This window comes from Anomalospiza imberbis, chromosome 15 (assembly GCF_031753505.1).
Source record: "Anomalospiza imberbis isolate Cuckoo-Finch-1a 21T00152 chromosome 15, ASM3175350v1, whole genome shotgun sequence".
Taxonomy (NCBI): domain Eukaryota; kingdom Metazoa; phylum Chordata; class Aves; order Passeriformes; family Viduidae; genus Anomalospiza; species Anomalospiza imberbis.
In genome coordinates this window covers 7695871-7713514 of record NC_089695.1, presented here as the reverse complement: position 1 = coordinate 7713514, position 17644 = coordinate 7695871, and the positions used below count along the sequence as shown (strand labels likewise).

General features: G+C 43.0%; 2 protein-coding genes across 2 annotated transcripts; both read right to left on the bottom strand.

The window, feature by feature from the left end:
• Positions 1-684: 684 nt before the first annotated feature.
• LOC137482975 (protein Shroom1-like) lies at positions 685-5842 on the bottom strand. The gene is made up of 4 exons (XM_068205668.1): positions 5270-5842; positions 4733-4880; positions 3287-3559; positions 685-1099 (listed from the first exon to the last, which is right to left on the bottom strand). Exons 1-4 carry the CDS (start codon positions 5611-5613, stop codon positions 845-847), a joined length of 1020 nt encoding a protein of 339 aa, XP_068061769.1. The 5' UTR covers positions 5614-5842; the 3' UTR covers positions 685-844.
• On the bottom strand, positions 5725-17328 carry LOC137482974 (protein Shroom1-like). The gene is made up of 4 exons (XM_068205667.1): positions 16427-17328; positions 15892-16028; positions 7384-10197; positions 5725-5848 (listed from the first exon to the last, which is right to left on the bottom strand). The coding sequence occupies exons 3-4, from the start codon at positions 10090-10092 to the stop codon at positions 5840-5842; spliced, it is 2718 nt and encodes a 905-aa protein (XP_068061768.1). The 5' UTR covers positions 10093-10197; positions 15892-16028; positions 16427-17328; the 3' UTR covers positions 5725-5839.
• Between the last annotated feature and the right edge of the window lie 316 nt (positions 17329-17644).

Below are 17644 nucleotides of genomic sequence, written 5' to 3'. Positions count from 1 at the left end.
CGCAGCAGAATTTTCCCCCCCATGTTCGGGCCTTTTGTTCATGCTGACAATTGAAAATTACCTAGAAACAACCCCCTGAAGGTGCTGCTTGAAAAAGAAATTCTTCAAAAGCACAGCAAGGACTTTGCAAATGATTGTGCAGGAATAAGCTCAGAGTTTGTGATTCCTAAAACTATTAATTTAAACTGGCTACATCACTGATTGTCTCTTTGATGTCAGTGAAGACCACCCTTTTTCTGACTCCTCCTCTGAACAGCATACCAGGATTACACAGAGCCAGGAAAGACTCATGGGTGACAACTGCCAAGAAAGGAAGTCATTATTTTCTTTCATTACAGTGTATTTTTACTGTGTCACACATATAAACAGTAGAAATGAGTGCAGGAGTTTCACTGAAATGGTCCATAACATTTCCTATGGCTTTGTGCAATCACCAATTCAAATCTGAACACCCACATAATTTTTCATTTCAAACACTCAACCCACCCACAAGAGGCAAATATTTGTATGGTTCTTTTATTGAGATGATGTCAATCTGGAAACAGATGGACAGACAAGAGGAAGGGGAAATACACATTCAGTTAATAGGAGCAATGAATCCTATCAGTCATGTCCACAAAGCAGTTTGCTACACACTGTGAGATGCTGTCAGTTGGCCTGTCCAAGTGGAGGGCATGTCCAGAGTGCGCCTGGAGCATCCCAGACCATCTGAACACTTGTCAATGCTGTGGCACAAACAGGATTGGAAGAATCCACCAAACTGAGCCCTGGGATGGGAGTGCCTGTGGATTTCCAGGGAAACATCACATATAACATATAAAAATGTCTGGCCTGGTGGTGGGTGTTAGATGGGGATGCTTTGCTCGAGATTTTCTAATTGTTCTTCGAAAAATTTAATCTGCTCTTCGAGGTCTTTCTGTTCAATCAGCAAGGAGGTCTTGACTTGAACAAAGTGTTGGTAGTCCTGGAGCTGCTGCTCTGTCAGGTATTTGGCAAGGATTCCAGAGACCACACGTTCTCTCCGGTCCAGATTCTCCTTCAGGTCCTTTGCATCTTCCCGCTGTCGAGACAAGAGCTTGTGCCGTTCATTCAGCGATTGCTAATGGAATCAAAAAACAAAGCAGCACACCATGAGAACCCATCATTCCTGCCACGCTCCGTTTCTTCATTTGGAAGCCACAGTCGATTTAATTTAATTACTTCCTCTTGTGGGCTTTCCACCTGAGTTTTTTCTCAATTGAATTACTCATTCTTGTGGCTTGTAAGGTAAAGACACGATAAATGCCATCAAGGTTTACTTCTCCTATGCTGCCCTCATGAAAAAAAAATCAATATACTTTAAATTCTGGTCATTCTAAAGTATTCTGTAACAATCTTCATTCAATTAGAAGCTCTTTAAGGTATGCATCTTTGTGTTTTGTGTGTTGCATGTGGCCAGAGTGCCACTGACATATTAAAAAGATAGAGTGGATTCTATTAAAAGGTCTGTGTTGATGCCAAGATGATTTTTTGCCTTTTCTTTTATATACCTTTTATATATCCTCAGTACTCTTAGCATGCATACTTGTAATTCCTTAAGTCTGATAACTTAGCATAGTCCTGGTATTCTGTTAAGCCAAGAGACCAAACACCTGGATGCCTTGCTGCTGGAGGCCGGAAAACCCTACGGTGTCTTGGGAAACCAAGGTCCTCTCTGGAACACATCCTGTAAACTAAGATTTAGCCCATCCAGGGGGGAATTCCTCGGGATGGGGGGAGATCACACCATTCATCCAAGCCTCTCATTGGGGCATCTTTGTTAGATATGCTAATTTGTAAGGTCTGTAAATTGTATATGCCATCTATTGTCTGTGTGCATTGCATTGCCTTCCACCTAAGCAAAGTGGGGCACCATAAAGATCCTTATTAAATACCAAGGTAAAGACCCTTTATCACTTAACCATATCTAGCTCTTAATTTTTTAAGACCACGAAAAGGCATCAGTGTGATAAAATAACTGTGATGTAGACAGTAACTGTTCATCAAAAGCTTCTTTAAAAGAGCTGGGCCTTGCTTGTTCTACAGGATTTTTGTACCTTTCACCTTGAGCTAATTCTCATTCAGCTGTAATAATTTTCATGGGGATTACACTTCTGGAAAATGTGCTGTTTCAGGATCAGGACAGCGTCCATAAATAGAGCACAGAGCAATGGTCACTACTGACACCCTAAAGATGGAGTCAAAGATTGAGATTGCTGGTTTTGCTGACATGAGGGCAAATGCAGTTAGTGGGAGAAAGTTGTTAAAAATTGTTGGCACTTAACCAAATCTTTATTATGCCTAAAGTTGTTGGCACTTAACCAAATCTTTATTATGCCTAAAGTTGTTGGCACTTAACCAAGACTTTATTAGGCATTTTATTCAAATATTTGAATAAATTATTTAAATGTGTTTCCTATGAAGAATATAAATGTAATACCAGAGAAACAACACCCTTCCTGCCTACCATAAAGTGAAAGTAAGCATGTAATACTGTTTAAAATTAGTCACATTAACACAACTGACACTGTGGAAAAGGTGAATCCTGACTCTCTATGTCACACTGCATGAAAGGACCTTTTTAGTGGTGTTCTGTGTGTGAACTATGATGAACCTCCAGAGATACAGGTCAGCAGCAACACAGCTCCAAAAAATCCCAGTTTTTCTAACTCTATACTTTTCCAATTTCCAAAAGAGAGATAACAGCAGGTATTGTACTGATAAAAACATGATTAGAGCAATAAGCATAGCAGGGAAGCATAATTCCTGGGATAAATTTGGCTTTTCTTCTTCAGCAAAAAGGAGACTTTGCAAGAGTTGAAATTATTTCCTGGTGACATGAGACAATTCCTCATTTTCCATCAAAGCTGGCTAGTTGAGATAAACTACAGTGAGCTTTATCTCAAGTTATGACCACACCTTCCTGCTCGCTAGGACAAACCCATTTAGTGAAATATGATTTCCAAAGGAAGTAATTAACACAATGAAATTATCAGTGGAGAAATAAACCCACAAAAAGCACAGGTTTGGAGCTACTCCACAGGGAGCAGCCCAAGGGTCCAAAGGCCACCCCTCCCCGGCTTGGAGCCTCTCAAGGTTTTGCTGTTGGCCCCCAGCACACAGCTGCAGGCTCACTCTGCACTGCTGTGCTCCAGCACTGTACCTGGTCCTCACCAGGGACCTGCTCTGCTTCAGCCCTGGAGACATAAAGAAGTCACACCTGGAAAGAAGTGAACTAAACAAATTCAGCACCTCTGTTGTCTCTCACCTTCTCCTCAGGTTCTGTGTTGCCATCCATCCTGCTCATGGCATTCTGGATGCGGGCGAGGCGGCTGGACAAGCAGAGCAGGAGGCTCACCACCTTCTCCAGGTCCCCAATGAACATCATGTAGCGGTCAAATTCGTTGGGCTTGCAGAGGTCCCGCACCAGCACCTCCAGCTCCTCGCCCCACTTGGCACATTCCCTGACTTCCAAGAGAACCAGCTCCTGTTCCTCCCACAGTGCCTGCAGCCTGGATTGGAGACTGGCCATGAGTTCCAGCTGCAAAAAGGAAAAAAAGAAAAAAAAAAAAAAGAAATCATAGGAACTGTTACTCTGTTACTGCCAAAGAGAATCCATATCAGTTCTAGAGAATGGATTTTCTTCACATTGTCTTTGCCAAATTTTTGACTTTTAAAATAACTTTAAGCTACAGGAAAGAAAAAAAATGGGGGGGGGGGGAGGGCGGAAAGCAGCAATATTTTCTAAGCTGTACTTAATTCTCAAACTCTGAAAAGCAAATTACTGGTAATCACCTTAGCTGGTGATATATTCTCTGGCTGAGAGAACTTCCAGTCAGTCAGAAGGGAACTGCAATAAAGATTACAACATGATTACACAGAACTGTTGTTCTAAGACATGAGCATGAAGTCCCAGCTCTATACCAAGCTTTGGAGGAACTGATTGGAATTTCACTTATCATACACACAGAAAAAGTCAGTTCCATGGGCATTTCAAGCAAGCCACGGTGCCTAGGTAGAAAAGCAATCAGAGGAGGCTGTTTCATAGGGAAATTATATGGGAAAAGTCCTCCAGACTTGAGTGGGAGCACACCATCAGCTTCTTTGGAAGTCGGACAATGCCACCATGAACAGGAGCAGCAGTAAGACAGCAGGTAATGCGCACAGCAGGAGGAGCCTCGGGAAGGCAGACTGTCATTACCTGAGATGGAGCATGTCCAGGGGAAAAGCCCACCTAACTGTGCAAAGCTACATAATTGCCCTTCCAAGCTCCATACTTCTGTCACTGTCCAGCTGTGTCCCATTCTCTGCATGTATGGAATTAATTGGACACTGGAATGTGCAGAAGCTGCTGCCAGCTCTCAAAGTAAAGAATATTTCTTATTTAGGCTGCCAGTTCTGATTTGTTTTACAGATTTCGAGATTAGATTTGAGTGTTAAATTGGCAGTTTGCTGCTGCTGCATAGGAGCTGGCTGTGCAAGGAAACCTTTAATGATGATAGATGAGAGATCTGAGTCAAATCAGGCAGGATTTAAATACCACTACTTATGATCAATATGCCAGTTTTCCAGTAATTTACTTACTGGCAAAAATTGATTCAAAGTTACCTGTGAAATGTTATTGGGATAAAAATATCCATAGTAATAATGACATTAATAAGAATTTCTTTGTCATGATGGAAAAACAGTGGTTCTTTGATGGTTATCTACATACTTTCTTAGATGTGATGTCATCTAGCTCATTTGTGCTGTCTCTGTTCCTCTTCAGGACTTGGTTTCTCATAGGGGCAGGATCTTTGCTCCTTTGCTCGGTTTCATGTTCAGATTGTGGACATTCTTCTGGTCCATCTCCATGACTTTTCCTGCTATTGGAAAAGAAAATTAATACCCACATCGAACACTTACAGTTTTCTTCACTAACACTGAATTCATGGTTTTATCCATCTTGACTTCAGGATCACTCTCCTCTCTTCTCACCACAGGAGATCTTCTAAATTTTTAGAAGATATAGAGGAAAAGATTTGCAGCCTAGGTCTGTCAGAGTCCCTTTAATAAGGATCCACGGAACCACTTTTCTTCCATTATATACCCTTAGCCTCAGACATTTCTTGGTAAGTAAATCAGAAAGCTGTATGTTTTCTAATGAAGCAAAAATGAAACAACGTGTTCAAGCTCATCTTACTACCAGTATGTATAGTATCTATACATTAAAATAGACCAAAGTGCTAGATAATTGGTTTTGTCTACTTACTCATTCTCCTGAACATGTTGTGCCTTTCCCCTTTTCCTGCGTGATTTATCCAGCATGGAAATGTTAACAGGAAACAAACCCTCCATCAGGTCCAAAGCAGTTTTTCTAAGAGGATGAGGCATGAGAATGTCCACCAGAGAGCTGTCTTTGGCAATGATCTCCATAGCAAGCTCTTGGCATCGCTGGTCCTGAGAAGACTGCAGCCTCCTTTGGGGCAGGTGTGTCTCCCTCTCCAGAGGAACGTCATCGTTGTTGCTGTGCATGGATGTTTCCTGGGCAAGTAAACCTTTGGCAGGATGTTTGTGTCCTTGGTGAGGCTGAGCTGGTGCTGTGTGGAGATGCATTCCCTGCCCTGGAGAAGTTGCAGGATGCTGCTGCTCTGGATGCTTGAGTGCAGCATTCCCACTCACAGACTGAGTTCTGCATTCCTCCTCCACTCGAGCACTCTCCTTGCTTCCACTTCTTGTGACAGGAATGGGGGTTTCAGGAGTCTGCTCCTTTTTATCCTGACCACACACACATCCAGTTATGTCATTATGTTCATGATTCTTGGGTCCATCTTTCTCAGGATCATGGAAACTGTGAGGAAGAAGACAGTTCCTTTTATTTGAGACATTCCCTCTATAACATATTTTTGCAGACTGTTTAGGAGCTATGATCAAATGTTTCTGATGTTATGGTTCTGTCTGGAACTTTCAGTTACTTTTATGCTAACTTGCTGAACTGGGAAATTTAAGAAAAAATTTAATTTTTTTTTTCCATAAGCCATTCAAGTCTCCAGAAACCACTGGGATATGTTTGAAAGAGTGGAAATTCTTTTACTACAGAGGAGTCAACATCACTGCCTTGCTGAGACAGATTTCAGATGTTTATCTCCCTTGGTGCTCCTCAAACTGGAAAGCAAATGTGGAGAGTTAAAACACAAACTTCCTAATTAGTGATGTGTAAATGGCAGTTTTTTTTATTTCCTTTGAGAAAACACACCAAAATCCCCTTTTGCAGCAGTCCTGATCACACATCTCCTCCAGGACTGGGCATCTCCGAGCTGTTGGAAATGCTGTTTTCGCCGGAGCTCGGATGAGGGAGCTGTGATCCCAGAGATCTGATGGAGCGCGGCTGAGCAGGGACAGCTGCTCGGGGCACCTGGCACTTCAGGCGGTAGAAAGGATTTTAAAGGCTGACCCAGACAGTACGGGTGAATATTCCCAAATGCACAACCAAGGGTCCCGAGAGAGAAGGCGGGGAGCAGCGCTGGGACATGGGCTGCAGCCAGCACAGCTCCCACAGCCTTACCTGGAGGTGCCGGGGCAGCTCCCGCAGCGCCGGCACGGTGCTGCTGCACCTCTGGCACATCTGCACGTGTCCTGGAAGGGAAAACAGCACACTGGGGCAACCAGCATTTCAGGCGAGGCAGCTGCTCAATTCTACTCCCATGTTTGTTATCCCCAGAAAGGGAAGCTGATGGTACAGCTCCAAGTAGGTTCACTGGGGTTTGTGCTTTTTTGTTAGTAGTTTTTTTTTTGTTAGTAGTTTTTTTTTTGTTGGGTGGTTTTTTGTTTGTTTGTTTGTTGTTGTTTTTTTATTGGGGGAAAGGTTTGGGTTTTGTTCGTTATTTTGTTTTTAATCTTTGGAGGTGTTTTTGTCTACCTCTTATTAATTAAATTGCTATTACATTCTTACTAGGTAGCATCAATTTTTTTCCCCCTAGAAAACCAAAAGAACACCTGTCAACAAAAGATACCTCTAATCTCATAACAATTCAGAAATTCAGAATTAGTGGAAGTTTGTCAGTCTCTTCAGTAGGGTAATTTTAGTGGTGTGTTTAATTATTTAATTTTTGGCCCTTTATCTTCTTTACTCTTCTCAACAATATTGACAGCTACTGTCCTTCAAATTCAGGAGCCAAAAAAGGTTGGTAAGAGTTTATAAAATTCTTCCTAGAATGACCTTTTTTTCAGATAGGGCTCGAATGAAGCTGCTGTCATTAACAATAATGACTGCTGGAGCACAAACAGCCTCATCCTGCATACAGCACGTGTTCTCTGCAAACATTTTCCAAGTGCCAAAGTCCCTCTTGACTTTCTTTATACCTCCTTTAGGTGCTGGTTTCTTACCTGTGTGGAAGAGGGAGTGGATTTTGGTCTCTCAAGAGCTCTCCCAGATGCAGAACCCCCTGCCTGTGGGAGACTTTCAGCTGATGGACACTTGCTGGTACAGCTCCCATCCCCTTGGTTGGGGTCGCACCTGCTGGTCACACTCAGTGGGGGAGCAAAAGGCAAAGGAGGGAAAACATCTGGTGATTTTTGTTCAGAGAGAAGTTGGCAGAAAACCTCATCATTTTGCATCTTCCTGCTGCCATTTGGGTTGGAAACGTGGCCAGGAGGACCTTTGGGATTTGACAGCCTCTTCTGCAGGGGTGGCTTATTCAGTGGGAGGTGTTGTGAACCCCCCGGTCTTTGACTGATCTTTCGTTCCATGTATTTGATCAGTGCACTGTGCTGGATTTGTTTCAGCTCTGTCCTGGAGACACTTGAACTGGAAAATACCTTTCCTCTGTTCTCCAGATCCCTTCTCCTGGATGCCACTGTACCTTGCTCAGTGGTTTCATCCCTAACTTGACTCCATGATACTTCCTTATCCATTAGGTGATTGAGCTTCTCAGGCTCAGAGTAACAGAGTTTCTTTTGCTCTTGGGTTACCCTTTTCCTTCCCCCTGCTTGGCCTTTTTGTGGCCTCCTTATTTCTTCATTTCTATTGAAACTTTCCAAGGATTCTAGATGAGAAGGGGAGCAAGGAACAGGTTTGGCATCCTCGCTTGCACTGGATAATGAGAAAGACCGAAGGTGTTCAACTGATGGCCTTTTAGAGGATTTCTGTCTCAGTCTGACAGGCAAACTCATCTGTAAGTCTTTTCTTTTAAAGGAGGTTTCTTTGAGAACCTTTTTCTGAGCCACTTTAAGTTTCTCTATGTAGTCATTCTGGAAACTCTCTTCTGTGAATGAGGCAGGACTCCTCAAAATGAGATCTTTGTTCTGAAGCTGGAGATCATCAGCACTGCGCTGATGGTGGTGGCTGCTCCTCTGAAGCTGATGGCCTTCTCTTTGTATCTCTAGACACTGTGCTAAGGCAGCATAGCTGCTTGATGGAATTTCCTTTGGTGAGGTCCTTGAGTCCTTGTTGGGGTGCAGGACATTGGTGGTTCTCCCTGCAAAAAGGTAGTAAAGCATGGGAGTTGCCTGCCTGGTTATTTGTTCACCAGCCTGCTCCTCCCGAAGCTGTCTTGAGAGCAGTGTTTGAAATACAGGCTGGTGTTTCTGAGCAGGAGGTTCCTCTTGTTCCAGACACGTGCTGAGGTCAGGACTGCTGTTGTTATCCTGGTTTTCTTTCTGGACTTCACGTAATGACTGAGATGTGGCATCTTCCTTTGGTCTGAAAAAAGCCATTTGGCTTGTGCCATCACAACACTGCCTCCTTCCCTGATCCAACTCCTCACACTGAGAGTGCTCCACTTCCATAGCTTTGCAGCTGAAGGACAATGGTGATCTCTGCACTTTGTTTTGCTGGTTTGGGTCTAGTTCCCTAATATTGCTCATAATTTTTCCTTCAGAATCATAGCACTGATTTTTGTCTGCATAACTGTTCAGCTTCCTGGGAGCATTTTTATTTAGAAGAGCATTCTCCATATATTTTAATTCCAAGCTGTCCTCAAACACATCCTGATCCATGTCTGAATACCACTCAGCATGGAGTGGGCCCTGAGCACAGGGCAAGGACTCTTTCCTCTGGCTGGGCCCTGGCACAGTGCTTGGCAGAGCTGCTTCTCTGGCACATGGCTTACACACACCCCTGGGACACTGTTTGACTTCCTGTGTATCATTAACAGCACTGGGGTTGGAATGTGCTTGCTGATAGGATTTGAAGTTCATCTCTTTGGGAATTTTGTTAGCATGACCTGAATTATACACAGAAGGTATTTTGGGGACATTCATTACAGAGTCTGACTTTAAATATTCTTGAAAAATGAATGAAGAAGGTCTCCTGAAAATGCGTGGATTGCTTCTCTTTGCAGGCTGTCGTGATAGGCTGCACTCTCCATCTTCCTCTGTCTTTAACACCTGAACTTTTGATACCTCGTTTGTAAAATCAGAAGAAAGGCCCTTGTTTTCCAGAGGCTTTTCCCTATGAGGCCCTACATCTTTCTCTGTAAGTGCATCCCAGTGCTGACTCCATGGTCCCTCTCTGTCTGCTGGCTGGCCGTGCTGCACGCCAGGAGCTGGCTGCACGCTGCCCTCAGCGTGCCCTGCAGAGCCTCGGCTCTCTCTGCACTTGTCCAGGTGCCTGTGAGTGGTGTTACAGCTCTGGGGGCACCAGGGAGGGGACAGTGCGGGTGCTGCCAGGGCTGCAGGGCCCTGGTTTGAAGTCCTTTGGGAAGGAGTAATTCCACAGCTATGGGAGCTGTTGTGGGTGCTCGGGTCTGGTGCCTTGTACGGCTGGGGGGATCTGAGGGCAGAGTGTGCAGCACTGAGATTACAAATTCCTGTCACATATTCCGAGTCCATGTACGGGCCCTGCTCTGGAGGCACACTGAAGTATTCACCATGGCACGATGGTGTGGGGTACTCTGGAACGTTTGATCCTCCTGAAAAAGAGCTGTAAGCAGAGTCTGCCCTTCCAGGGAGGTGCAGGAGATGGTCCATGCTGCTGATTGACTTCACTGACAAAAGATGATCATTTTCAGGAGAGGCCACAGGCTCTACCAGCTTCCCAGTTCTGCCACCTTGCCTGTGAGTCCATCTTTCTATCTCATTCCCAGCTGAAGTCATGTTGTAGTATTTCCAGAAATCCAAGTCTGATTAAAAGTCCACAACTGAGTTGTTAGAAATGAAGATTTTTCTCTATAGTTACATTCCAATTATATCTAGAGGATCCTAAAAAGAAAGAGAAATGTGTGAAAAAAGACTCAGTGGGAGGATTCTCCTGGCACATCTTGGAAAACCTTTCCCAGAGTCCTAGAAAAAGGTGTTTGAGACTGACAGAGCATCTTGATGAGACATTCTTCTGTCAGTCCCAAGTCACAGATTTTAAAAGATGGCCAAATGTTTATGGCTGCAGCTCAGAACTTCCCTGCAAACCCCCAGATGCACTAGGAAAAAGCACCAGCATAGAGTTCACGTATGACAAATACACAGTTTTTGCAGAGTCTAGAAAAAAAACTGTGTTTATCAGCAGCATTCGACAGTTGCTCTCTGATTGCTGTGCATGATGCCCAGAGGTTTAGTTTAACACATGGATCTCCACAAGCAGCAACCCATTGGGCCAAGAGAAGACATGCAAGAGATTCTCACACCCACAGCCTGACCCTCTGCCAGCCTCAAACCCCCTGACCTGTTCCCAGGCAGTAGGAGCCCCAAATAAAAGACTGAACTTGGCACCAGAATGGTGCAATCCAGCAACCTTGTTTAGTAATTCTCATTTAAACCAGCTCTAGGAACTGATTAGTTTTTGAAGCAGTTTGTTAAGAGCATCAACAAACTGCTCCAGTAAAAGGCTTTCTGAGGAGACACAAACTGTGCCTGGATCCCTCCAGAATATTACATGTCTGAGTTATTCATAAAGTTGAACTCACCAGACACTAAATGTCCTCCCAATATCATATTTCTGTGGTGGGACCTCAAAAAGCTGGCAGAAAGAGAGGTTTCAGGGTGATGTTTCTCTTCAATTAAAAAAAAAAAAATCACATTCCTGCCTTGTTTCAAAGACAGTCCTAGTATCATTCATTTTGAGCCAAAGGAAGAGATGGATAGGAGCCAAAATACACAAGTTAATCTATAAACGAAACTTGGACTGGTGGGGCACACTAAATAAATTAACTAGATTCTGGGAAATGAAAACAGCCTAACACCACAAAGTGGTAATTTGCCTGCTGTATTTTTTCTTTTTTTTTTTTTTCCCCTGGGTGTTTGTCTTGTTTTTTAACATTTTAGTAAGACACCAACTCAAGGATGTCTGGAGTTCTCTCCCTCTTTACAGATGATTTAAAACACAGTTGTGAAATTTAATTGTCTGTCCCTGAATAACAGGGTCACAAAGGAAATAGGAAGCCTCAGTGGCTGGTGATGCCATTCTCCATCCTTTTCACCATAGTGTATTGAGGAATTTAAATAAATAAAAACCTTAGACACTTGGTGAAAGGAAAACCTTGGATTTTCTGAAACCGCTGAGGAAAAAAAGCATTGAATGATTGCAATGACACTAAGTGCAGACTGGGAGGGTACCACGGGGTATCCCACTGCAGTTACATTTCCTAGGAGTGCCCTGGAGGTCTGGCCCATGGCAGTGACAGCTGGGAGAGCTCAGAGGTACCTGGAGGTGCTGAGGGTGCACAGGATCAAACCCCACAGGAGCCACATTCCACAAGAGATCCAGAAGACAGATTGCTCTGTCATTCTTATCTCCCTTGCTTTAATTAAATTTTTCTCCCAGTGGAACCTCTCCAAGCAGCTCTTGCTGATGGTGCTGTAAACAGATGGAGCCAAGTCTTTGTCTGGGATGTGCTGGCACAGTTCCATGAAGTCCATGGAGCCACTCTGATTTACAATGAGAATTTGGCTCTAACTTTTCTCAGCAATGTGTAGAACCCAAGTAACTGTTGTGATTTAGTTCGTGTCTATCAATGGCAGGACTCTCCTGGTTGTCTATACCAGTCATTCCCAAGATCTCTTTTCCCCCATTGTTTCAAGCTCCTCATTGGGATTTACAGTGAAGTTGGCAATACAGAGAAGAATTTTTGACTCAGGTTTTTATGATGATACCAGAAGTAACAGGAAATATAATTTCAATATTTTAGAATACTGAGGTAAGAAGCTCTGACTGATACTGAAACACACCTTAGGGAAAACTTGTCTCATTTCTTTTGAAGAGGGTATTTCCTAAACCCTGGCAGCAGAATCGTTTACCTCAGTGTGTTCAGAGTACTATGTGGAAACTGCCCTCTCTTTCCCATGCAAGAGAAAATCATGAATGTCCTTAAAAGTCAACTGACATGAACAATGACATCATTGCTCTCATGGGGAGGTGGCAGAGCTCCCTCATGGACTGTCCTGTCTCTGGGTCTCAGATACATTCTGGCAAGGCTGGAATACAACCTTGCCAGAATGTATCATGCCATTCCAGTCCTGCTTCCAATACCTGCATTGTAAACCACCAACAGCAAGAAGAAAAATGTTAAATTAAAGTATATCAGAACCAAAGCCACTGAAAGATGAAGGAAAGTGTAGTAACAGTGTAAGAATACAGGGAAGTATATCCACTCCATGCCCAAGGAAGAAATAAAGCCACTATCAACCTATGAAGTTCCAAAGTTGTTTGCTTGTTGTTTTTTGTTGTTAAAAATAGAGGCTAACTTAACCTCCATCCACATCAACCTGTTCTGTTCTAAGGAAAGGTGATTTGCATTGCACAATCTTGAACTCTTTGCAACCAACTCAGTATGTCCAAGCCTCATGTCTGGCAAATTAACTCTGTACAGAGAAAATCTAGTGACTCCAGACCACAGTCAGTGACAACTTACCTGTCTTATAAGGGAAAGATTTATTGTAATTACAGTTTGGTCTTGTTTGACCTCATTTAGAGTTTGCCAGGTGCCATGATTGATCTGTAACTCACCTGCACTAATATACAATGCTTGCCCAAGCAAATCATCACCCATCGGAAACACAGGTATTCTCTCTATCAAGTCTCTGATTTGCCCTCAACAACCCAGGAAAAATGGCCCCTTGCACATAACACAGTCTGCAATAACTTGTGCACTTGTGGAGTTCCCTTGAAGTGACCAACACAATCTTTCCATCACAGAAGCAAGAATGAGAATTTCCCTTAATAAACACAAGCAAAGTTCAAACCTTCCTAGCTCTCTTGCTGTGTAATTGCTCTTTTTACACAAACGGCTTCATGAAAATAAAGGGGAAAGCCACAGCTGCCGATCTGGATCAAGCTACAGTACACAAGTGCTCTCCAGAAGAGAACAAGTGTGCAAAACACAGAGCAAACACCTTGACAACCTCCCAATATTATGTCATGTCCACATTAGTGAATGACCTGCTCCTTATCAAAGGGTAAACACTGGATGTAAATATTAACTGAAATTCTTCAGATTCCAGTCTGTTGCACAGGCTGCAGCACCTGACCCATCTGCTCCCCAGACCCTGAGATCTCATTGCTACCAAAAGATCACCTGAGAGACTCTTGCTTTAGCAGGTGATCCTCCTGGCTTTCCCAGGGCAGCCTAGAGAGGCCAGAATGCCAGGGAAGTCAGGTGCAGACTCTGGCATCCCAGAAACCTTCAGGAGGTCACTAGTTGGTGATCTAGCACAGGTTCCCAGGTCTCCATCCAGGTCTTCCTGGACAGAACCCATTCCCCTGCACAACATGGATGCATTCTCTGAGATATGAGATGTCTGGAAATAAGAGCTGCTTCTTTGACCAGACTGTGAAATATCCAAAAATTCCAGACAAATGTCTGAAGTCTTCAAATTCCATCACTTTGACATGACTGTTGAAAGGGTGAGAGAAATGGAAGGATATTACATTCAGGAAAGTGTGGCTGGCATTGCCTTTGTGCCCAGCATCTCTGAAATTCACTATTTCTCTCTTTCTCTCCCTTTTCTTTTTAATAGATACTTTCCCTTTGTTATTATTTGTTTCTAGCCTATAATCAACAATTTTATCCCCCTGAGCTTTTGATTTTAGGTTTCTAACAGGAAGGCAGACATAGCAGATGATACTGCCTTTGGCTGACTGAAAAAACACACTTTCTGCTAATCTTATTTTCCTAAGATTTATGAAGACTCTAATCCCTGTTCTTCTCATTTAGTGCAATTGCCAGAACTATTGTGCAGGTAGGTAATGGTCATCAGGAATATTGTACATCAACACACAAGGACAAAATCTCACATTTGCCTTCCAGGACCAGTGGAAGGCTCACCCTGCTGCTGGGAAGTCAAAGTGTCACACAGTCCCAAAACAGAGCCTAGGTGGGATTTAGAGGAGGTTTATGCCTTGTGTGCACAGAAATAAATTTCACCATAGTTTGAGGAATGTAAACATTTCCAGTAAAACCCATGGATACACACTTGAGGCTTTCTGGAGCTAGCAAACTGTCATGAGAAATTTAGAGAAGGATGAAAGTAATAATAATAATAATAATAATAATAATGATAAAAATGCATCTCAGTATCCCCTTTTTTGTGTAGGGGCACAGACAAACCTTCCTGAACTTCCTCACCCTGCTATGCCAGGCTCTCTAAGGAGGAAGAGAACCCTAGTGACCAGCAAGGGAGCTTTGCTGGAGCCACAGTACCGGAATGGGGCCATCCTACACCTTCCCGGCACCACTTCCCAAAGGGATGAGATCCCACTGATGGACAGGAACATCTGGCATTTGCCTAACATGCCTCCTGGGTGACGAAAAGCTATGGCCCAAATAAACTGCTTTTGGAGGAGAGCTATGGCCCAATCTCTGGCCATGGAATTAATGAGGAAGATGAGGTTTGGCAATTCTTCACAGCCCCATGAGAGACCTTTTCTGAGCACCCAACAGAGTCTGACCTTTTAATTAGAGCAGTCACCCACTACATACCTCTCCATTGTCCTCGAATTCCCTGACTTTCCTTATTCAGCCTTAAAAAATTCTTTTGGTTTCCATCAGCATTAGTCTCTATTCTATTAAACACCAAACACTTACTGTTTCTTCTACCTCTGCAGAAGTGCTTCTCAGAAAAGGATTTTGCCAGAAATCAGTTTCATCCCAAATGTATGCATTTCTTCCCAACCATTTCCATTTTATCCCTTTTAATGTCATCATATTTTCCTTATTTCTTTTTTAAATCTAATCAAGTTCATTTGATGCCACAAACTTAGCCCCATAGTGCTTTTACAGGCTACAAAAACACCACAAGAACATAAAAAATTTATGGACTTTAAAGTACTAAAAATCAAAAAGAAAAAAATCTAATGACACTGTTTATTTTTAAACATATGTCTTTAGAATTACTACATATATTATTAACTAATTAATAGAAGAGAATTTAATTAATACCTATAATAAAGATGTTTTCTCATTTCTACCATGTTGACTGCTTCCCAGCAAGGCTGTTCAAGAAACATTAGGGAAAATTAAAATTCTCATAGTCCCCCTGACCTGCTCCTGGCTGCACTGAGCTTCCACAGCTTAGGCAGCAAGTCAAGCTCACAACAGAAGAAACTGGCCTATAAATAGGGGTAATCCAGTTCAACGTCTCCTTCCACTGACATAGTTTTAGTACAGAATCCTGTGAGTTGGTAGTTGGTTAACAATCTGTGCAAGCAGTTTTAAAAACATGCTCATTATTAATTGCCTACAATTAGAAAAACCCAAGTGCTTATTACAGGCAGCTTCACCAGCTGCCACACATCCCAAACCCAATGTACTCTCAGCACTGCCTGGATCAGAATTTGCCTTTTCCAACTTTATCAGAGCTCTGGGAGAGCTGATGCTCACTCAAACTTACTAGTGAGGGTTGGCTGGCTGGGAAATGTCCTGAAGCCATCTTATCTTTGAAGAATTGTGGTTTTCTGGCACCTACATATGCTTTATTCTAATATAAAACTATTCTCAGAAGCTTTATGGATGGCTCTGTAGTTGCAGTCCAAGAGTCCTTGCCAGAACAACACTGCAGATTCCAATTTCTACATGCTGTAGTTATGTTTTCCACAGACAAACCTGCATTGAGAACAAACATTCCTGCTGCAGCTCCAGTTTTAGGCAAGGATGGATCCAGAGGCAGTGACTGGGGAAGGAGCAATGTCCAGTTCACCTTAATGAAGTGGGATTATGGATATATATTCTTTAGGTATATATTTGTTTATATAATTTAAATTATGACTTCAGATGGAACAAAAAGTTCATTCTCTGATCCCTTAATGTACAAAGAAGCTTTTTGCTGAACTTTGCAAGCTTTAGACTGTGTGCTATGAACCTCATGAAGATATAGAAATACACTCTCTTCACTGCATTCCCAAAGTAATTTCCATTTAGGGAATACCGACAGGTAAAATATGGGATAGAGAATCCCACCAGACCTTCCCAGAGCAGAGGGTGACATGGTCAAGCTGGCTCACCTAGATTATCCCTGAGAACAGGAGAGCACAGGAATCAGCTTGTGGTACCTGGAAAACTTCCCAACACTGAACACAAGTGAGGAGGAGACTGGGGACACGAGAGAAACAGAGAGAAAGCAAGCACAGATGTGGAAGTGGAGCTCCATCTAACAAAACAATCTCCCTGAACCTCAGAGTGTATCTTACAAACTTCAATTCTATTCTGCCACACCAGCAGGACTCTGTCTCACCATGAAATCATTTGAGTCCCACGGTGGGAGCAGAACCCAGGCCTCTCGCCTTCTCAGCACTCCTCCTAACTACAAATTAATTTTTCTAATACCTTACTACCCTCAGGAAATCATGTAACTTTTCCAGTCTCTCATAGCAGCAGTCTAAAATACAACTGGCAATCAATATTAGGACTTCTGTTTTCTTGTATATAAATCAAGGATTATGAAGTCATATCAATTAATGTGGTATTTTATAAAAAGCCATTAGCTCTTTCTTATTTTGACATAGGAGACAGAAAACGTTCCTTTCCAGAGGATGTCTGTGTTTTCAGCCTAATTCATCCAGATGTTAAATATAATTGTGCCTGCCTTTGGGCTGGAGCAGACAGTAATGCAATATCCATTTACTACAGAACATTCCTCTGGAACAAGAGGAAACCACGAAATATACACAAGAAATAATATATTAGACTGCTCTATTCCTTTGGCAAATATTGCATTCCAGTATTTTCCCATAGCTTTTGTTTGGGCACAATTCAAAAGTGTTTATGCTTAATCTCACTAAACATATCTTTGGTCTCCACAACAAAAAATGAAAAACTGGATTAGTAGTTAAAAATAATCTTGAAATATCCAACAGTTACATTAGAGCAGGTTTTGTGGTGGGGTGGGGGTTGCTCGGAATTGGGGGCAGAAATCAAACCCTTGGTCCACAAAGAGCATCACAGAATCACAGAATGGTTTGGGTTGGAAGGGTCCTTAGAAATCACCTTGTTCCACCCCCTGCCGTGGGCAGGGACACCTTCCACTGCCTCAGGTTGCTCCAAGCCCCATCCCACCTGGTCTTGGACACTTCCAGGGATGGAGCAGCCACAGCTTCTCTGGGCAACCTGTGCCAGTGCCTCACCACCCTCACAGGCAAGAATTTCTTCTCAGTATCTACACTAAACCCACCCTCCTTCAGCCTCCCTCCAGACATGCTGCACGACTGGCAGGAGATGGCAGA

What these genes read in the sequence shown, in the direction of transcription:
- LOC137482975 (XM_068205668.1), bottom strand. Translation starts at nt 5,613, where the DNA reads ATGCATCTCCACACAGCACCAGCTCAGCCTCACCAAGGACACAAACAT. An exon ending in CAACATGTTCAGGAGAATGA is followed by an intron (nt 4,881 to 5,269) that starts GTAAGTAGACAA and finishes TTCCAATAGCAG; the next exon opens with GAAAAGTCATGGAGATGGAC. An exon ending in ATGACATCACATCTAAGAAA is followed by an intron (nt 3,560 to 4,732) that starts GTATGTAGATAA and finishes TCCTTTTTGCAG; the next exon opens with CTGGAACTCATGGCCAGTCT.
- LOC137482974 (XM_068205667.1), bottom strand. Translation starts at nt 10,092, where the DNA reads ATGACTTCAGCTGGGAATGAGATAGAAAGATGGACTCACAGGCAAGGT.